The sequence below is a fragment of the Rattus norvegicus genome, chromosome 1, assembly GCF_021556685.1.
Source record: "Rattus norvegicus strain SHRSP/BbbUtx chromosome 1, alternate assembly SHRSP_T2T, whole genome shotgun sequence".
NCBI lineage: Eukaryota > Metazoa > Chordata > Mammalia > Rodentia > Muridae > Rattus > Rattus norvegicus.
The window spans coordinates 163,616,699-163,639,350 of NC_141534.1; the positions used below are offsets into that span (position 1 = coordinate 163,616,699).

The window sequence follows — 22,652 nt, forward strand, 5'->3', positions numbered from 1 at the left end:
CTGTAAGTTTGCTACTGTGGTGAATCATAATGTAAATGCCCGATATGCAGGATATCTGATATGCCATCCCTGTGAAGGGGTTGTTTGACCCCCAAAGGGGTGGTAACTTGCAGGATGAGCACCACTGGCATAGTTCTAAGACAGCCAGGGCTACACAGGGAGATCCTGTCTGAAACCAAAAGAGCGGCTGCAGGAGATCTGGGCACAGCAACCCCTGCCCATGCTTACTCTCTAGATCCAGGGTTGTTGTTCACTAGGAGAGGAGTGGATACTCTACCTGTCTAAGTCAGATTGACTTCCATGTTCTCCTCCTCATGGGACTCCCCATCATGCCCCTCCCCTCAAGGGACAACTGTGCTAACTCTGCTGACCCAGGACTTCAGCATCTTCAGGGAAGAGAGGGCTTCCTTCACATTCAATGGTTTCTGAGGACCCTCCATTCCTGCACTGGTTTCAATCCCTTGAACCACCTCCACTGTGCCTGACCTTTGAGGGCCACATGGCTGGAGTAGGTAGTTATAGGGGAGCTGATGAAAGAGGAGGCTGGAAGGCAGAAATCCATCAGAGTCCAGAGGGCTATAAGCCCAACACAGACTTTGCACTACAGGTGGTAGCTTGGAATGAAGGTAGTACCTTTGGATAGATTTTCAATCATTTCCTTCTCCCTTCTACTTCTGACCTACTCCCTCAGTTTCCCACCAGATTCACTTTGTATCTCTTTACCTACTGTAAAAGTTCATCTGAAAAGCAGAGTGATATATCTTCCATTAATATATTTCTGTCCTGTTGACTGCCAGTTTGGTTTCATTGTAGTACTATCATCTCAGTAATAAATGCCCTTCCCATTTCACAGATACGAAAACTGAGGCTCAAAGAGGTTCAGTGACTTGTCCAGAGTTGTATGTTGGCAGAACCTAGGCTGGATTCTAACTTCCTGACTTCTTCCCTCATCACACTAATCAGCCTCGTGAGAGGAGGCACTCTGTGAGTAGCTTAGGTGAAGGGGAAAGATTCTCCCCCAGGCCCACCAGCATTACAGCAACGTCTGATTTGCAAAGAGAATCTGCTTCGCCACATTGCCATTGGGAACTTGCATTATCCATTCCAAGACCAGGCTTTTGGCTTTCTCATTGTTTTTGTTTTAACCTACGTATTAATGATAGCAATTCCCCCTTGCTCTGGGCAGCTACAAGAACTAAATAAAATACTTCTGTCTTCTCATCTGTACTGAATGGCGTTTGGCACACCGTGTGAGCCCAGTAAGTGTACTGGTGGGTTTTATCCACCCAGACACAGCATGGCTCACTATGCTGAAAAGCCTCCTCTCCCTGAGGCAGGCTGCTCTACACCTTCACAGGCTTCATGCAGACACAGCTCTACCCTGGCTCTGTGTTCTTAGCTTTGCTGGACTCTCAGCCAGCTGTTCCTTGCACTTATCTGTCTTGTTAATTTCATTTACTCTGCACCATCTACAGGATCAGGGATTTTCAGGTTGAACCATGCATATCCATCATCTGGGGTCCCGACCCCAGGGTTCTTGATTCAACAAATGTGGGTCAGGGTGCCAGACCTTCCATCTCAAATACACTCACTCTCAAGTGAGGAAGCCACTGGTGAGGGACTGGGCTCTAAAGACCCAAACCCTAAAAGTGTGACAGGTCAAAGGTGAAGTTGTTGGTCGGAATAAAGTTGCTGATATTGACAACTGGAGTCTCGCATGCTCAAACCTGCTTTCGCTCTCTCACACTTGCTCTCAAAATCGTCTTTCTTATTTCACTCCTAAAGTTTGAGTTCAGTGGGGTGGGAATTTTTATTTTGTTTATTTCCCTATCACATGCAGAGAACAGAAGGAGTTCGGAACTATCTGTGAACCTCAGATTTGATTGAATGAATTAATATGTGATTTCTAGTACCGGATGCACTAGACCAGCCCTGCAGTCTTGTTCAGTCCTCTGTGGCTGTTTGTCCCCCCAGGGCCGCACCCAGCTGGTAGCTCACTGACCATGACTGCTTGTTCCCTAGATCATCCCAGCGGCCTGCAGAACCACCCTCGGCTCCGGACGCCTCCACCACCACTCCCTCACGCCCATACCCCCAACCAGCACCACGCGGCCTCCATCAACTCTTTGAACAGGGGTAACTTCACCCCAAGGAGCAACCCCAGCCCAGCACCCACAGACCATTCACTCTCCGGGGAGCCCCCAGCAGGCAGCGCCCAGGAGCCAACTCATGCCCAGGACAACTGGCTACTCAACAGTAACATCCCACTGGAGACCAGGTGGGTCCCAGCAGACTGAGGCTGGGAGGCACAGGTGGGCTAGGTGGGCAGAGGGTAGACCAGATGGACTCTAGGGTCTGATGGTGACCAAGCCAGCAGGGAATATGTCTCTACCTCATATCTGTTCAGTGAAGCTGGTATGAAAGGCCTGGCCTCGGGCTGCTACTCTCCAGTGGTAGGAGAGAGCTCTGGAAGGCTAGACTTTTAGAACCCACCAGGGCTGAGCTAGCCTGCTGCTTACGAAAGGTATGGTCTTGGTCCAGTTGATAGACTCTCAGACATCACCTGCCTTGTCTGTGCAATGACAAGGAAGCAAGTTGGGCAAGGCTTCTATAAAACCAGGCAAGAGGTGTGTAAAGGAGAAAGGCACAAAAGTAGGACAAGGTAGACACGCAGTTCCACTTTGTCTGGGTCCTCAACTCAGCCAGTTGTACGCATTTTCACTCCCCTGTGCCTAGCATCAGACCATCTGGACTGTGACAGGAACTCTGTGAAGGCCACTCCCCATTTCCCATCTCCCATCTTGATGTCCCAATCCTTCTGCTTGTAGTGATAGCCCCTAAGGTTTTTCTCGCAGCATTGGTAGCACGGGCTTTCGTACTGTGATGTCATGCAATCAATGCTCATATCTTGAAGAGGTGGATTTTCATGTGATGTCCCCACCCAGGAGTTCTGGAAGTTGAGACCTGTAGTAGAACAGGTCAGACAGGAGGTTGATACATGGCTGGGACTCCAACCCAGGGTGCTTGATTCTCTGTCCGGGGCTGTTACTCTGTGGTTCACTGCCTTCTTCCAGGAGTGTAATGGGATGTTTCCTTCAGCCCAGGGACTGCAGGCAGTCTGGGGTCCTGCAGTCATCTTCCTCCCCTGTACTTTAAATACCATTTTCCAAAATGGCGTGTGTGTGTGTGTGTGTGTGTGTGTGTGTGTGTGTGTGTGTGTAAGAACCATGCAACTCACTTAAGAAATCATAGGAAGATAAAAGAATTTGATTTATATATACTTCCACCACCTGAACAAAGCACTTTTGGCATGGCCTCTCCCTGTCCTCTAAATCACTGGTGAAATGTCCCAGGCTAGCCCAACAACACTTCTTCCACCCCCCTCTCTTAAAGGATGAACACATAGGTTTTCTTTTCCCAAACTCCTGTTCTTTTTGAGGAGTGCAAAGGCAAACCACACTTAAGTGAAATTAGCCTTCACACAAAACCTACGCACATTTGCTTCCGCCCAACCCAAGGTGATCATGGTGATGGTCTTGGCATGGTGTTGGAGCATGTGGGTCTGCACGACCAAATTCACAATCCCTCGGTCACATTTCATTCTTGTGGAATCATTTTTCCAAGCCCAAGTTTGTCAGAGACATCAGCCAACCGTGACCCAGCCCAGTGTCCTGATTACTACTGTTTCCGTTCATATCCTTTAAAATGCCTCTCCTGCCCTCACCAGCTACAGAGTGGATTCATTGTCATCCCACTGAGGGTAGCCAATCACGTCTCCATTATGCTCAGCGCTCACTGAGTAGGGTGCAGCTGATGGAAATGCTGCACTAATCAGCGGGTCTAGTTATCTGCATGGATCATGACTGCCACTCTTACAATTTGGATGTTCGTTTTTCTCACTTGGGAGCAAGGTAGAACTTCCTCCTTTGAGTCTGTACGCTTCTCAAAGGTAAGGGAGGCAGAAGAGGGGCAGCAAGAGAGGTTTTCCAGGGGGTCAATATGTGGTGTAAAGATCATCCCAGCTCACATCCTCTGCCCAATCAGCTACAACTCTTCCTGCCTTGTTGATTCTCTATCCTCCTGTCTCCATTGCTGAGGATGCAAGAAATTGTGCTTTTATCTTTCATTATTATTCAGATAAATAATGTTTATCATAGGGCTGTAGCAAATCAAATAAGCAAAAGGAAACAGTCTCCTGAATCTACAGTTACATGTGAGCACACGCACCCTTTCATGCATTCATCACCATCCACACAGCATTATTATATGTAATTAGACTGCGTGTGTCTAATATTCAGTGTATACATATACCCTCCTCAAGCCTATGCCCTTTCAGGCTTCTGCACAGGCCTTTGCATGTCCTCACCAGAGCTGCCACTTCTTGGTCTAGCTGAGTCGCACTTATTCCCAAAGCCCAGATGAATAGCTGAAGAAGGCTGTGTCTGTGACTCCAGAACGCTGTGCATCTCAAGATGGCCCCCAGACTGAGAGCAGCGCCAATTCTGCTGGATGACACCGTCAGAATTCTGCATGTGAATGCTGACCTTAGCAGGCCGCTGGCACCAGAGTAACAAGATGAAGCTGAGAGAGAGAAAGTTGTTGAGTCTGGCAGGCGGAGTCAGCAACTGAGCATCAGGGAAAGATTGTGGAATTTTTAACGTCGATGGGTCATTTTCTTACCTTGGCTTTCAAGCATGTCATGTGACAACATGACACATCAGCAAAGCTCACACTTAAGAGCTATATAATCAAGTTACCAAAAAAACAAAACAGAACAACACAAATGCATGTGCACATGTGTGCACGCATGCACACACACACACACACACACACACACACACACACACACACACACCTCATAATGCTTTAGGTAAGTTAATGGTTTAGGCCACATTTATAGCTATCTTCAGCCACATGAGACCTGTAATTTAATTTATCTGCTAGCTAAGTGAGTTATTCACCATCACTATGCGTTGATTTCTTCATTGACAGATTAGGAGAAAAATTATGCTTTTCAAAGAGGGCAGGAAGATATAAATGTAAGAAACACATATGCTGTACCCAGCATCTACAAAACACATAGCAAGAGCCATTTCCCATATTTTCACAAAGCTCTGCTTCCCTGTATCAACTCGTGAATAAGTCATTGAGTAAATAACCATAAGTCTGTTCCAACCAGCATAGTGAGGAGGAGAGGACAGGGTCTGTCCCTTCACTGATTTGCAGAAGTGTGGCCTGTTGTTCTGAGGTTATAACAGACCATCATCGAGATTGTTTCAAGGCGCAGTCCTCAGGGTCAGACACACCCACCACTAAGCCATACCCACATACACAGCTCACTAGTACACCTAGACCTTGTACATATTCACCCCTGAAAACAACAGTAATTCCTGGTTCCAGTTGCCTATTGCTCCATGACAAAGTCCCCAACTTAGTGGCTTAGGAAACATGTGTCCAGTTCTTCATGGGGAAAGTCAGAAGGTAGGAAGGGTCTTGGATGACTCCTTATGGTATAAGTGGTGTCAACTGGTCTTCAGCTAGCAGTGCATGCCTTATGCATGACTGTGGGGACTCCTTCACCCCTAAGGTGCCCCAGGACCTCTGCCTGTGATCGTCTGAACTTCATTATTTGTGAATCAGGGTTCCAAGATACTGAGACAGAAGCCATTGATCCTCCTATAAGCTTGGCCTAGAACTGACACAGCACTAATTGTCCAGTCTTTTGTTAGATGACGTTGCCATGGGCCAGCAAGCTTCAAGAGGAGAGGAAACAGGCCTCACTTCTCAATCGGAGAAGCCTCAAAGCTTGGGCAGCCATCTTTAACCCACCGTCCTCCACCATCTGGCTTTTGTGTTAGGGGCTCCATGAATTCACAGTAGTAGTCTTCATCATTAAATACTCACTAGATGCCTACTATGTGCTAAGATATCTGAGAGAACAGCCTCTTGCAAAAGATTGTCATGGCGGAGGAAGCTGAGGGACATACTGTGTTTTTATTGCTGTGGGGTCCACAGCAAGTGACACAGTCTTTAACACAGCATGGTGGGAGTTTATAATATGAGCACACAAGTAAAAAAAGTGAAGATGGGACAAATAGGTGATTAACTGTGCTTAACTGAAACTCGAGTGGGGGAAAAAGGACAGCTTCCCATTGGCTCTAGAGTCATGTGACTGAGATGAAGAGAGTCAGAAGTCCTATGGGTACGGAGGGGAAAATGAGGAACCCCAAATAAAGCAGTCATACTTGACAGGTTGTCCCCAGATATCGTCCTGCTAATACCCAGGAGAGGCTCCTAAGTACACACACACACACACACACACACACACACACACACACACACACACACACATACTCTTCCCTCGTTGTTAAGCAGAGCCCATGCTGAGAATCTAAGCCAATGTGCAGATACCACAGCAGCTGGTCGGATGACCAAGAGGGATTGCATTTCATCCTGGAAGAAAAAGAAGAGCTAGCAGAAGGATGGAGAGAGCGGGCTTCTGTAGACGTGCTCATTTCTTGTACCTCCTGAAGCTCTGCCAGTCCCCAGGATTAACTGAGTCCTTTAGGGAGGAGCCTGGGCCTACTTGTGCCCCCTAGAGTTGGAGTAAGCCCTACATGAACATCTGTGATTCTTCTGTGTGGAGCCAAAGGTCCCCCAACCCCTGATCCAGTCCTTTGACTGGCTGCAGCATCAAGCACTTAATTGATTTCATAGGGACTGTCTGATTAATAACCCATCAGGTTCTTGTCAGATTCCGGGGAAGCCTGAACAGAAGGCTTCCAGACCTCTGCTCTGCCTCAGCTCATCCCAGGCCTAGTCAAGGAGCCTGGAGCCTTTTATTTTTCTTCATACTGAACTTGGGAAATAGCCTGTGTAACCTCAGGAATGAGGGCTACCCAGCAATCTCCAGGCCAACCCAATCGTGGTTCCCCAAATGAGACACGATGCCTTCTGATGAGGCAGGGCAACCTCAGAAAGTCACTTAACCTGCCTGAGCCTCGTTGCTTTATTTATAAAATAGGCACTGAAGAGTTTGAATAGAAAGTCTCTGTCACTAAATAATTTGATCAGATGTAAGACAAAGTCCTGCTATACAAGAATCTTCTAGAGGGAGGTAGACCTCTGAAGGGAAGATGGATCCCAAAGATAATGCGTGAGTGGAACAAACACAGAAAAGATACAATTCCATGTGCATCCATAACCGTGCCAGACACACAGACCTCCCTGGGAGCTCCCAAGTGGTGCCCAGAGTACTTCCCACATATAACCTATTCATCACCACCCACACAGTTATGTTTGAGGTTCCCAAGACCACTCCAGGTTTGGCAGTTTGTAAATAGGGCTCATGATACTCTGCCATGAGTATAGCTCTGAGTTCACTGTGGTGAAAAACGTGAGGCAAAATTGGTAAAGGAGAGGTGTGTAGGGTGAAATCAAGGGCTTAAACCAGGCCCAAGATTCCAGAGGCTTCACCTCATGGAGTCACCGGAAATAGGCACACCCTGGTCCCTCAGCAAAAGCTGCCAGGCAAGAGGCCCAGTAGGGACCTAGTGCCCCACGGTTATATTGGGGATTGCCACAGGGACAGCCTCTGACTGAAACAGACTGAAATTACGCCCTCCTGGAAGGAAAACATGTATGCAACACTGAGTTGAATACGTAGTTTGTACACAATGGAGCAATCACCTGTGTCAGTTCACAAAGGGAAGCCTCCTGAAGTCCATTTTCCAAGATGCCAGCTAGGGGCTGGTCTTAGCAGCAGCCATTCACAACGGTTTGCACCCTAACTCTTTTCTGCATGAGTGAGTACTCTCATTAGAACACACACACACACTTATATATACACATTCATACACACATTCACACACACATCAGATATAACACACACCACTCATATGCATTCACACACATATCACACATACACACACTCTTGCACATTCACACTCACACACACTCAACACACAAATACACATACCACTTCCCATTAATTGAGGAAGAAAAGGAAGGATCTGAATCATAAAAACATTGAAGTTGCTTGCATTAGACCCTCAGCCAGCACATGGGAAGGCTAAAACAGTGAGCTATCTGGCTTCAAACTCTCCACATCCAGCCACTGTCCAAAGCCATCTTCCTGATCACTTAAAGTGTCTTCTTGGGCCAGATGTGATGGCACAAGCACTCAGAAGACTAAGTCAGAAGGATGGTGAGTGTGGGGCTACATAATGAGACCCTGTCCCAGGACTAAGTAAAAAGTGAGGCGACTTCCCAGAGCACCCATTGGCAGGTGTCAGCAGAGAGAATGCTCAGCTCGAGAGAAGCGGGACACAGGCACAGAGCCAGAAAAAGGAAGGAGCCGAGTAAGACAGTAAATAGCTGGGTGAAGTAGGACCGGGATCTCCTGAGAATGACAGAAGTGAGCAGCCCAGGGGCTCAGGACATTGAAAAGGGGGGTCCCACCTTTCCTGAGGTCATGAGGCCAGAATCCCAGAAGTTGGTCAATAAGAGTTCACAGCTTTTAAGTAGTAGCATTGTGAAACTGGCCTTTCAGAGGATAGCTGTGGTCTGCAAGATCTAGGGGTTGGTTGTTGTCGTCGTCGTCGTCGTCGTCGTCGTCATCGTCTCCTTTCCTCATTTATGTCTCTCAGCATCAGGTACATCTCTACTCCTCATAAGTGTGGCTGAGACACTGACACCGTGCATCATGAAGTGTCAGCTGCACACATAGGCTATGAGTCCTACTGTCCCACACCACTCAGATGGCAGTCGGATATGATGGTGGCTGCCCCGGAGCTCTGTGGACAGAAACACAACCCAGCACACTGGCTTATGTAACCAGACTGGCTATCGGATGGGGCCATCCTGAAGACCTACTTCTCTTGAAGTAGGGGACTTCCCTTCCCAAAGCCACTCATTTTCCCCTTTCGAGGCAAATTCCGCCTGCCCGGCTGATACCAGCAGCTCTTCCTTCAGGCTGCTCAGGGACTCATCTGTGTGTAAGGGGAACCAAATCCCTCTCTGCTCCTAGAATAGCACAGCCCTTGCCAGCCAAACCCAGTGCAGCTAGGGCCAAAGTCAAGGGCACCTGCTTTAACCCCGTTCCTGTCTTTTCCTTTCCATGTGACCCTGAAAAGTATTGCCAAGCCTCAGGTTCTAAGTCTGTACACTGAGATAGAAATACCGCCCACACACAAAATCACACCTAATCGTAAGTCAAGCGTCCATACCTGAGCTGCCATCAGAGGTGAGCAGGGAGCCACACAGGGCTGTGACCCCAAGTGAGCTCAAGAGCTTGTGTTCCTATGGGAAAATTCCAGGAGCCTTTGATTTCTCAGAGGAGCTAGACATCTAAAGTATTGGGGGTTAGAAAATTTAGGGGATCCTTGAGCTGGGAATCAGGTCACCCGTGACTCAGTTTCTGCTCTGCCACTGCACTGACTTGTGTGGGTTTAGTTCAGGGCACATGTCTCCATGGACTTCAGCTTCTTCATCAACCACAGGATTGATCCAGAACTAGGTTTCAAAAGTATAGAATAAGGTTATTTCACCACAATCTTCTGAATCACCATCACCTTCAGCCATGGCCGTGTCCCTGTCCCCAAATCCCGCCATGACCTAAATGAGGAATGCCCATGACGGCATGCTGTCAGAAGCACTTCCAGGAGACCCATCGCCAGGTAGCTTGAGAAGTCCTTCATCTTGCTCCTCTCCCTGTCTGTCCTCTTATCCTCCGGCTCTGGGCTTTGAAGTGATGATTGTCAGCCCTTTCCCTGTTTAAACATGTTTCTATTTTAAATTGTAAAAGTTAAAATAGGGCTGGAGAGAAGGCTCAGTCAGTCAGGCACTTACTTTCCAAGCATGAAGACATGAGTGTGAGCCCCAGAACTCAAATAAAAATCCAGGATGTGAAAGCACACACTGTAATCCCACTGCTGAGGAAATAGAGACAGACGAATCCCTGAGGCTTACTGGCCAGTCAGCCTGGCCTAATTAGCAAGTTCCAGGCCAGTGAGAGACCATGTCTCAAAGAAAGAAAAAGATGCCCAAGGGTCAGCCCCAAGGTTACCCTCCAACATTCACTACAGTGGCACACATTAACATCTCACGTGAACGTGCACACGTGATAGACACACAGTAAATAGACACACACTTGATCTGGCCACTTGAAATATCCCACCATGAACACTCTGATTTTTATTTCTTGGCCCTTTCAAAAAAGCACTCTTATTTGTTTCTTTTTGGTGATTATGAGATACAGGCTGCACTCTCTGGAATATAGGCTGTTGTCAAGTGTTTCCAGAAGCAGGCTGGGCAGGAAGGCAGCAGAACTCTGTTCAGGTCCTCTGAGCCAACTCTGTGGGGTCTCTGCATGGTGGGTGAGGATGAAGAGAGACCAAAATTCCTTCTTAAAACAAGAGACTAGAGGAGATAATAATACCCTCCACCGGCTGCTGTCTCTAGGCACTGACTGTGTGTCTGCCATCTGCCTGGCAGGCCCCTCCTGCTTACCCCGAACCCAGCCACGCCAAAGCGCAGATCTGTTTAGTGGCTGCATGCACATACCAGGCAGTCTTCTCCTCTGGGCACATAGCAACAAGCTGGACATAAGGACAACTGGAATTATAAGAGGAAGAAACATACTATGCAGATAATGTTCTCCAACATCACTCTGTGTGTGTGTGTGTGTGTGTGTGTGTGTGTGTGTGCCAATGCACATGTGTGCATGTGCGAGTGCATGTGCGTGTGTGTACCAACCAGTGCAAAAGAGTCAGCAAGAGGTGGCTGGGGATAAAGATGGGGAGCTGCTGTTTGCCTGTAAGAAGTCCTAGCTCTGGAAGAGGGTATGATCTCTGGGAATATTTACTGACAAACGGTTCAGGCTTACCTTGTTTGAGAGAAGCAAGGAAACCAGTGTGTCTGAAGCCAGGAGCATGACTTTGGGGGAGCAATCCAAATCAGGTCTCCTAATATCTATGGGCCTGGTCAGGCCTGGGGAGGGTTAAGGGCAGAGAGGAGGGATCCACATATTTCCCTTCTGGTTATGTAGGTAAACAGTTACCACCCTTTAATAGATTCTCAGAGTGATGCAGTTCAGAATCTGCCTGTCTCTCAGGCCTCTCATTATCAGCGCTACCCACCTAAAGAGAATAATGAAGGTGTTCAAGGGACTTCCAATCCCTGCACACCTCCCAGGCACTGTGGGAGGCTCATGGCAGGAAATCCTGGTAGTGATGGGCTCAGGTTGTATCTTGTGACCCTCCACAGAGCAAGACCCACTAGTGCCTCGTTATCAGTGCCCCAGCTACAAACCAGTGTCACTCCATCCTCCACTGTCACGGGGGTGTTGGGACTTCCAGATGGTCCTCTCTATTTGGTTTGAGGAGGTGATAGGCAAAAGTCAGGCTGGGTAGAGTGCACAGGGTTGTGGAGCAGAAACCCTGAGCTCTGGGCCCTAACCAGTCTGGTTCCAGGACAAACTCTGCCACCTGGTCACCATGTGATATGACCTCAGAAAAGTTGCTTCTCTGAGCCATGCCCCACCAGCTACAAGGGGAGCTGACAGAGCCGGTCTGATAGGAGTGGGGGTGGGGAACAAATGTGAGTCACTCACAGAGCTCGAGAAGAGCAGACCATGTATGATATAGGCTACAGGATGGGGCGACTGTTACACTTAGCATCATTCCAGTTGACCCCATGGCAACCATAATCCCCAGATATAATCCCCAGAGTGTAGGAAGGATGACTAAGAGAAGTTAATATTGGTACCAAAGTCACACATCAGGAAAGTGGCATTAAAAAGGCCTCATTTCTGAGTATTTTGTGTTAAGGCCTGGTAGGAGGCAGATGGGTCCCTTGGCAGGACTAGAACCTAGAGCTGGCTCGCTGCCATTTCTCCTCTGTCTAGTATGTCTTATCGTGAGACAGCACAGGCCTGACACTAGCTGGAAGTGGGATCCAGAGCCCTTGAGGGTGAATGGCATCACCTAGCAGGTACGGTTGAGACCCAGAAGGGCAGGGGTGGCGTCTTCATTCTGGGGTATAGTCAGGTGAGTGCATAAGCACTGTAATGCCACAGTGGACAAAGAGCCCTTCCCTATATCTTCAGTTACTGCCCCATTCTCACACAGCTGAGGGACGGTAAGACTCAAACCAGGCTCCATGTCAATAGGGACTTAAGAAAAATACAGATTCGTTGGCCCTATCTCAGCCCACCAACGGAGTCCCTGGGGCTCTGCTGGGCCTGGGCAGTGTACAACTCTCCAGAATGTTCTCCTTCCTTACAATGCAGCAGAGAAGCCGAGTGGGTGTTTCCAGATGTTGCTTTAGTAGATGTGGGATGAGTCAAGTAGAGGGGAACACTGGGCTTTGGACCCAGATACACAAGTTCAGATTCTTGCTTCGAGCCTTGCTTCTGGTGGCCTTGGCAAGTCCCTCGAGAACTCCACATCCCAGTACCACCCTCTACTGTACTGGGATCACGCTGACTCCCTTGCAATAGCATCTATTTTGAAAATAGCCATGATGTGCCTAGCCCACCGCTCGGCACCTTGCAGTCCAGCTCAGTGAGAACTGTAGTTGGATGTGCACAGCTTCCAGCCGCGTGGGGTTTGTATGGAGAGCGCTCCCTCTGGATGCTCTGTGCCAGGTGGATCCCTTGCACACGTGGCTTTGCACACCGACCCGCTGCCTGGAACCTTTGTCCCTGCTGGTCTCATGCACAGCCGCACCCAACAGCCACTCTCATTTGTTTCTATACTGTCCCCTTCATCGATGCATGACTCATTGCCTCATTCATGTCTCCATGTGTGCGTAGAAACCTAGGCAAGCAGCCATTCCTAGGGACATTGCAGGACAACCTCATTGAGATGGACATTCTCAGCGCCTCCCGCCATGATGGGGCTTACAGTGACGGGTAGGTGGCACCCCTCCCCGTGCTCCTCTCTGTGCTCCCCCTGCTGCTCCTGCACTTGCATGCAGACCCCTAAGACCTTTCCCTGGGAACTCCTCGGGGAAGTGATGCCATGTTGCATGCACATCCCCGAGTCCATGTTCAACTTGCAAGTTTGTCCTTGAGATGTCCTATCCCCTCCCCACCCCCAGCATATTAACAGCAGTCTCGTTAATATGCAGTTCTCGCCATCTCATTGGCTGCCTTCGCCATCCTGGAACCCATCTCACAAAGCATTTTTTTTTCCAAACACAGCGCAGGCCCCATGTCTTATGTGGCCTTGAGTGTGTTCGCTGTGGTCCGAATGTCTCCTACCCCAGGAGTGGTGGATTTGTCCTAAGACTGCAGGGCTATGTGGTACTCTCCATGCAGCCCACCCAAGCTTTGTACAAGTCCTCCCAAGGCCATGGTTCAGGCCGCACTGGGCAGGATCTTTCAACACCTCCTTTGGCCACAACCATGTGCTTCGAGCGTACTCTGCTATTTACAAGACTGCAGCACATACTCTGCTGTTTACAAGACTGCAGCTAGGCCACAGGATGGAATTACCAGCCTGTCCTCCACACAGCTATCACATGGGCTCTGCCTGCAGCAGCCGGGCTCCTGAGGCTGTGAGGACATTGAAACTAGCCATCCATTCCTGGGCAGAACTTAGTAGTGAGTTCTTGGCTTTACCCCAGAAAACCCCATTTAAAAAGGACTCCCGAAGCCTTATCAACATGCAGTGGAGTGCAGGTGTTAGGGCAACAGGAAAAACATGAAGTCCCAGTGGCTTCCAGGAGACTCTCAGGACCTTAGACACCCCTAAGCTACTGTAATATCTTCAGGAAACAGAGTTTATTTCCCAAGACCCAGCCCCTAGCCCCAGCTCCACTGTTCCCAGGAAAAGGACTTCAGGGCAGCCTCTGTTGAGTGGGTAGTGTCTCAGCCTCGGGTGGGTTTTCTGTGGGTATCCCTGTCTTACAAGTGCTCTGTGGGAACGTGTCTTCTTGTGCCCCGTTTGTGGTCTGCTCTGTGACTTTTCTTGACCCTGTCATCTTCCCTGTGATGATTCTTTTTTCTCTCTCTCTCCAGGCTCCTCTGCATGCTCCTTCTGCGCCTCTATCCTGCAGGTTGGCCTGGGCGCCTGGTTAGCTGGCAGACCCTGACACCTTCCCACCTCTCTCCATCCACAGGCACTTCCTCTTCAAGCCCGGAGGCACCTCCCCACTCTTCTGCACCACGTCCCCAGGGTACCCCCTAACGTCTAGCACCGTGTATTCGCCCCCACCCCGGCCCCTGCCCCGCAGCACCTTTTCGAGACCAGCCTTTAACCTCAAGAAGCCTTCCAAGTACTGCAACTGGAAGTGTGCGGCACTAAGCGCCATCCTCATCTCAGCTACGCTCGTCATCCTGCTCGCATACTTTGTGGGTAAGCATTTCCTCCTCCCCCACAGCTACCCATGGCTCCCTTTTGGCCAGGGGGCATCAACCAAAGCAGCTGGGACGGCCAAAGGCACTGTATCAGCACCACACTCATAGTACATAGTATACAGGTTGTGCCAAGAAGCCTTGCCTGTGTCCCACATCATAACGGCAGCTCTTCCGGACTCTCCACTCTCTCTGTGCTTGGACTGGGAAGGACTATTGGGATCTGCCTTACATGGGTCGGTTCTCTAGTACTGAGGCACAAGGCATTGAGATGGTCTGGAACCATGAGTGTCATAGACCGGAGTCACAAAGATAGAATAGCAACTCAGGAGGACTGGGCAGTAGGCAGTCCTCTCCTGTTGGTCCATGTGACTAGGATAAGAGGCAGGGAGGTAGAGAATTCTATGAGGGGCGGGGGGAAACTACCAGGAAAGCTCCAGGCATGTGTTAGGCAGGGTGGTTATAGAAACTCCCAGAAACTTCCATGATTGTGAAACAACTTCTGTCAAAAGCCAAGGAAATCCTGCATGAGAAGCATTTGGTCCCAGTGGGTGGAGAGCCAGCTAAGGGAGAATCAAAGGCCCAGAGCCACACTGCCTGGGGATTTTCTACCTAACCCCAGGGTATGTAAGCAAGTCCCCAGTCCTGTGACTTTGTAGCCCTGTTCCAGCAGGATGGATCCTATTTGGCCTTCTTTGGACACATTTTCTAGCAAAATCTGGTTTCCTACTTCTGATTCCCCTCTTTGGTCTTCTCCAGGAAAGAGATTAATCTAAAGAGCTGTAGACTCACTGAGGATAATTGCCCACAGGACTAGGGACTTGCTTACATACCCTAGGGTTAGGTAGGAAAGTCCCAGGCAGTGTGGCTCTGGGCTTTTGTTTCTCCCTCAGCCGGTTCTCCGAGACTCACTGGACTCTCTGACCTCTGGCATAATAAGCCTCTTTAAAAAAAAAGTGGGTCTGCCTTAGCTCTTGGTGCATTTTCCAAGGTTGAAGGTAGGTCATGCTAGCCTGAGAAGACCATGAACCTATGTTGAGTTCAGAGAGAGTTCTGGAAGTAAATGGGTTCTATTTAAGCCAGTAAGTAGAAATAGAGCTGACCAGCAGAAGCCAAAGACAGAATATTGCCCTCTGCCAAGAAGAACCCTCTAGCAAGCTGTCACCATAGATGCAAAGGGACCCTGTCTTGAGAGGCATTACCATGCATGCCATCATGAGGAGTGATTAACAGAACATATGCCATGACTTCCTGGGGAAATGAAAATATGTTTTGGATGTGGTTGGGGTTCAGGGGATGACATGGACTGTACGATCTGTCATGATCACTTTGGAGCAAACAGGAAAGACACCTTATTGGATGGACAGTCGGAGAACCATTGAAGAGCTATGTATCAATAGTTGTAGGCCACAGCCTACAACTGGAATTGATGCCGGATCTGCTAGAAAGTGGTTAGAAAGAACTGGTCAGGAAAATCTGATGGCTTCAGCTAACTAATGACAATATGTAGGAAAATCTCATGACTTCACCTAAAATATGACAGTGTGGGCATGGAAAGAAAGGAGTTTGATGTAAGATAACTTTAGGAGAATTTATGACTCCAATTAGGGAGATTCAGTTCACTAATAACATGTCATTACTAAGAGTAAATGCATGCTTCCGTTAAGAAACAGAAGGCTGGACTACAGCAGTCACACCTGAGGAAAAGACCAACGAGGCAAGCCTCGGCATTCCCCTTGTGATATGGATAGACCTAGCAAGAGCTTGGGAAGAGCTTCAGTGTCACACAGTCCTAGACTTCACTCTCAGCTCTCCCACGTGGCGACCGTTGGCCCCGACAGGTCCCTGATTTCCCACAAGGGTGCCTATGAGGCTGGAGTTAAGCAACACAGGTGAATGCACTGCAGGTATGGGGACCAGCTACCCCTTCCTTCAAGGGCTGGGCATGTCAACCTTGGTACCTGGTCTCTCCCAGCTGATGAGGGCTAGAGCGAGCATGCATGAGGGCATCTTCCTCGATCATAATTACAGACTGTGATGACTAACTTGTAAGGAACTATCAATTATTAAAAATCAAATTAATTGTCTCAGCCAAGCACAAATATCCTTAACAAAGACTCTTTTCCAGCAGACCAACTGATCTAATCAACAGGCAAAAAGCACAGATATTTAATTAGATTTTTGATGAAAAATTGTGTTTAATTTCAAGTATAATCAATTATTAATTACAGTAATGAGTGAGTCTGACTGGGTTTACTAATTAACTCATTTAAAAATTATGAATAACCTTTTCATTTGTAATTATTTTCTACAGCCTATCAAATCCCAGATAAGAATTGCATCACCTTGCCAGCAGAGGGGGAGGCAGACACAAAGGGCAGGAAAGAACATTGCCTCTGCTAATACCTGCCCAGGGCAGCCATTTCTGGGTGGTGATCCTGACAGATCTATTTGACATTCAGCCTCTGAGTTGGGAAATGTGCTGAGAAATGAACAGCCAGTGACCTTTACGTTTCAGACATATTTACTGGTATTTTCATGGGAAAATAGAGAAATTGGAGTTAACATTCCATGGAGACTTGCCCTTGGGCCATCTCCTCCCACTTCCCTCAGAAAGCCTTACTTGGCTAGGGTAGACTCCCCACACTCCAGGAAGGATGTTGTCAGGGCCATGTGATGTCTTCAAAGAGGGAAATGTAGCTCTTCTGTTTTTGTTTTTGTTTTTTTTTTACTCCAAAGCACTCCCATTCAGACAAGCAGCCATGTGGATGTGCTCACCCTGCCCGACCTGGTTTTCAGATCCTCAGTGGTCTCCATTTGGTTATCTTACCTTTCCTTTTCTAGAGAAATCTGCATGCAGAGCAGCGTGGAGAGATGCACAGGTGATGCTGTGTAGACGATGCTTTATTCTCGTAGCACCTTGATCATTCTTAGAACATTTTGAGTAAAACAAATATATCTGTAGTATAGAAAAATGTCAGTGTTCACTGTCTGTCATTCCCAGCACCACCTGCTGTTAGTTCTGAGTCTTCCCCATGCTCCTCTTTAGCCTAAGTACATCACTTATATTTTCCATTGAAATCACCTAACTCCAGTGTGTTAGGACCCCATTTGCAGATGAGGACCCAGTCTGGGACCCTCCAAGCTTAAGCGACTCACTTACTGTCACATGATGTCACATTAAGAATGTGACTCACCCAATCACAGGCATTCTGACATACTTTTGCTCTTTGCAGCTCAGTCTTTCCCCTTATGCTGTAGCTTTTCAATCTTGATATTCTGTTGTTTTGGGAAAAAAAATACTTTAAATGTGGTCCTGGCATTGGATCAAATCCATGACATGCTTCTTCTCTCTGGACCCTCATATTATTTTCCCATGGAGAATCCAAAGTTCATGACAACTTTTCAGGATCCTACACATAGTAAATGACCTAGCTACCATTCAGTCAAGGCTTGGGAATCTCCAAGAGCAAGCCTTTAGGTGTGGAGCTGTGGGTCCAGGCTTGAATGGATAATACTGAGCTGACAGAACCCCCTTCAGACCCCACCTATGATCTTTGTTCACAGGGTAAGCTTAGATGCTCTTCTTAACCTCTCAGAAACTTAGCTTCCCATTTCTGTATTGCTCTTCCAGTGGGCATGGATGCCATGATTAGCCCACCTTGCAGAAGAGGTAACCATGACTGGCAAATGGCCCTCAAGAGCCTGGCTTCTGAAGTTAGACGTGTAACTTTAAGACCTCAGCTCCTCCACTTACAAGTTTTGCTTCTTTAGTTTCCATATTTGGAAGGCCCGAGAGGTTGGATCACAGGGTTGTCATGAAATTCAAGGAAGAAAGTTTATACAGAGTACCTACCCTACCCCCACACACACACACATTAGTGCTCACATGCATCCACACATGTACCCTCACACATGTGCAACACACACACACACACACAAATGCATTCATGCACACGCTCATGCATACATGCTCACACATGCACATCTAGCGCAGAGTGGACACCCAGTGGAGATTGCATATTGTTATGACTTGTGTCATGGTCACAAGGCAGAGTATCTACATCTTTATCTTTGGATGAAAGACCCGGTCTGATCTTGCCTTGCTGTAGCCTTCCAGCCTCCCAGCCAGCACTAGTCACTAGAGCAGCTGAGAAAGCAAACAGGTCACTTGTCAGAGCACATTTGTAGGGATGTCTAGCTGTTCTAGGAGAGCAGCCACAAAAGGAACTGTCATCTAAAATGCACCCCCACCCCCATGTCTTTTCTCCAAGTAGGACAAAAGTTGATTTTACTTCACTGACAGTTAGCTGTATCCACATGAAGCTGACAGCTTCTCTCTCGTCTGAACAATGGCGTAAAGGCCATAGATGAGCTGCAGATTACATCTTGAGGATGCTTCAAGCACCTGTCTAGCCAGAGAGCCTGAAAATAGGGATGGGGAAAAGTTTTCCGTTTAAATGAAGGCCCCAGAGTGCCTGGGATGCTGGCTCTCCCATACCACGTCTGGGCCCACCCTAAAGGGTGGGGTAAATTCACTGTAATGCCTCTATGGAAGCATGATACCCCCCCAGTAGTATAAGCCATTGAGTCTTGTTACTACTTCTGCATAGTAGAAAGAATAATAGAGTTTCGGCAGTTAGGCTAAGAAGCACAATGGCCAAGGAGACATTCCTTGCTGATAGCCTTGGAAGAATGTCATTACAGCTCCTTGAACTTCAATTATCTCAGCCTTAGGTTTGATGGCTATAGATGATCCTTGTCTAGAGGAATTGTACCAGAAAACAAACCCAGAGCACATGGTGTCACAACCATGAGCTGTAGCCACCTCTGGGTGGGATGTTCCTACAAGCTCAGAAGCCCTGATGGATCTTTTAGTTAGATAGGTCATGTTTTCTCCTCTCCCAGAAACCGAGTGGGTTGCAAAATCTAAACCAATGCTAACACAAAATAGCAATAGCTTAGTTTGTAAGTGAGAATGCTGCCAAGCTTAACCCATGCTCTTCAGGAGGCCTTTGGGAGAGCTTTGCTTGGTGGAACATTATTGCAGTTCTGGGTCTGGTGGAGCCTGAGTCATCCAGTTCTGGGGGCCCTCTGGAAAGGGTTGGTAGAGCTTCACTTGGGCAATGAGTGTAGCTTGCAGAGCATGTAGACTCCTAAAGATCTCTGCCCCCTCCTATTTGTTAGTTACTCTTCTCATTGCTACAGCAGAATAGCTGCCAAAAGCAATTAAGGAAGGAAGAATTGATTGGGGCTTACAATTTAAGAAGGGAGACAGTCCATCATGGCATGGAAGGAATAACGGCAAAATCAGGAGGCAGATAGTTACACTGTATACATAGTCAGAAAGCAGACAGTGAGCAGGAAGTGGGGTCAGGCTATGTACCCTCCAGCCCCACCCCCAATGACTCACTTTCTCTAGCAACTCTTAAAGGTTCATAACCTTCCAGGACAGTGCCACCAGCTGAGGATCAAGTGTTCAAAATGGTTTTGGGAGACATCTCTCATTCAAACTATAGCACCTCATGAACTGTCCTTCAGTGAAGCAACCATGCCACAGGAAGGGACAGTAGACATCTCAAGAGCTGCAGTACACATATTCCATGGCCACAGTACATACGAGATAGCTGTGCTCACAAGGGCTTTATTGTAATTAAGGACCCTACATGATGCTTAAGTCTGCTACGGGTAGTCTACATAGAAAGATAAGGGTCAAACCGTAGTGACAGAAATGTTCTTTTCATCTCCTGGGATTCAGGTACAAATGAGATGGACATGAGAAGACTAGGGAAGGCATGAGCCATGGAAGCTCGGGTGATTGTAGCCCCTCGCCTTTTCCTTATCCACGTCTGCCAGTCTCAGATGTCATTTGTTTCATGAGCACATGCCCGCTACACTTGGGGGCCTGGGTGTTATTAATGAGAGGTTAAGCTCATTTCTTTCCTCCTTTCTCTTCAACCTCACATCAAGCCTTTTGGACAGAAGCCATAGGCTTAGCTTTATAGCCCAAAGAATGGGGGGTAGGGGGGACTCCACAGAGCCTGCTCTTTCACAAGGAGGAAAATGTGATGAAGATATAGGATCCTACGCTGATGCCTTTCTCTCAAGGATTCATGTTTCACACCACTCTGTAGGAATTGCAAAAAGCAAGACATCTATGGGTTAGACCCTCTTCAGTTGACCTCAAACAAATATCTTCCAGCTCCCCAAAAGGAAAGCTTAGAGACAGTCAGAAACACTGTCCTGGAGAGCCAGAGGATAGAGTCAGGCATGGGGTATAAGAAAAGGTGGGAGCAGCTTAGGAGATGGTCCACTGGGTATAAGCATAAGGACTGGGATTCGGATCCCTAACATCCATAGAAAAATCCTGGTATAGTTGCACACTTGCCTGTAGCCCCAGTGCTGTGGGGAGGAGGAGACGGAGGGATCTCTGAGGCTTGCTGGCCACCAGCCTACCTCCATGGTTGATTAGAGACTCAGTCTCAAAGAAGAAAGGTGGACAACAGTAAGCATGACACCTCTGCCCACGTGCACAGGCCTCTGGAATAGGAGGAAGAGTAGGTGCCCAGACTCTGTAGGCTCATAATCTTGTCTGTGTCATCCCTCCTCAGAGACTAGCCCCACCGTCCAGGCAAGGCTTTGCCTTCATTAAGCTCTCGCTTTCTTACTTGTAAGGCAGGAATAAAAAGTGAACAAACAAGAGACTGGCTGAAATCATGACTCACACACCATGTTTGAGCTCAGCATGGAAGAAAGTCTTGCAGCCTGCAGAGCTGCCCCACAATAGAACAGTTTGGGGGTGATCTTCCTGGCAGACAAATTATCAAGCAGTAGGTTGTTCTGCTTGCTTGCTTATCTCTGTGTTTGATTGTTCATTTGTTCTTAATTGGAGAATCATGTAACGAAGAAGCTAGTTCGCAAAAGCCAGTGCCATGAGTCACAGAGCGACATGGCTCTGAACTAATGTCACAGGGTATTGCTACTTCCCAAGCCTGGGTGATTAGCAGAGACTGGAGGCCAGGTTCTTCTTAAGAGCTGTGCTCTTCAGCAGCAGGATGGTGATAAGGAGGCCAGGGGGTTTATGTCTTAATCTCACTCTCATTCCTCTGGTCTCTTGTCGATGGAACCCAAGCAGCAGACAGAGCCCCAAGGAGCCACACAGAGAAACCTCACAGGACATACAACAGGTAGAAGGACATACAACAGGGCAAATGGATAGAATTAGCCTCCCACTTTTAGGATTCTCTCTCTCACAGCAATGTTCAGTGCTCCAACTATTAACACCAGGGCCTGACACTAGCACTGTCACTCAGGAATGTCTCCCTGACCTTCACACCCCCTCCGACTCAATACCCTAGCCCTGGCTTCTTAAATCAGTTATTGCAATATGGTGGGCACAGAGAACACGTTTTATGTCATTTTGTACGCTCCAACAGACAGGAGACCTGTCACCAGCAATGTGAGCCAAGCACAGCACATTTCCCTCCTAGGAAACTCCCCCTGTCTTCATGATCAGCTCCCCTCCCCACTCTCAGCTTTCTGGAGACCTCCTTTCCCTTCTCAGTCCAGGCACTGTGTGAAAAGTGTGGTAAAGATGGCTTTAATTTACTAAAATCAGTGATCACCTAAAATAATGACCCAGCTCGGAGTGTTGAAGTGTTGAGAAAATGTTAAGATATGCTTTAGTATTTCAAGCTCCTGGAACAACAGAGTCTCCTCAATGGAGGTGCAGTTCCTCTGGCACCGTGTCTGTCAGTCAGTCAGTTAGTCTGTCTGTCTGTCTGTCTGTCTGTCACTTGTTTTGGTCTATCTTCAGCCAGGACCTCACCCAGTAGGCTAGGCTGGCTAGCTAAAAGTTCCAGGGACCTGCCCATTGATTACAAGTGTGTACCATGATTGGATTTTTTTCTTTTTTTAAAAACATAAGTTCTGAGGATGGGACCCTGAGTCTCTCTAGGAGTTTCCATGTGCTGTACTTGACCTTCCCTAGGTGCAGCAGCCTTAGATAGTAGTGTGAATTGTCACGAGTTGATATTCTTCCTTATCAGACAGGTCGCTTTCTTTGTGTACGTGTTTTTAAGCATTATGCAAGTCTCTTTCTTCCTTGTCAAGTTCACTAGCTCTATTACATCCATGCCATTACAACAACTACCGTCCTCATTTGTTGTATATAACACCTCCATGACATTCTCATGTCTTTGTTGTTTCCTTCTTTCTGCCTCTATAATGGGAGTCCTGGGTAATCAGTTACAGGTAGGCCAATGCTGTAAGATAGGACTGAATGCCAGGCCAC

At 48.0% G+C, this 22,652-nt stretch overlaps 1 protein-coding gene across 15 annotated transcripts in view; it reads left to right on the plus strand.

The window, feature by feature from the left end:
• Tenm4 (teneurin transmembrane protein 4) overlaps positions 1-22,652 on the plus strand; it is a 700,311-nt gene that overhangs the window by 481,136 nt on the left and 196,523 nt on the right. For 11 of the 15 annotated variants that reach the window (XM_087558479.1, XM_087558500.1, XM_087558515.1 and 8 more), the window contains 3 exon segments: positions 2,023-2,278; positions 12,815-12,913; positions 14,125-14,360. In XM_087558479.1, coding sequence (XP_087414605.1) covers positions 2,023-2,278; positions 12,815-12,913; positions 14,125-14,360 — 591 coding nt within the window. 15 annotated transcript variants of the gene reach the window in all.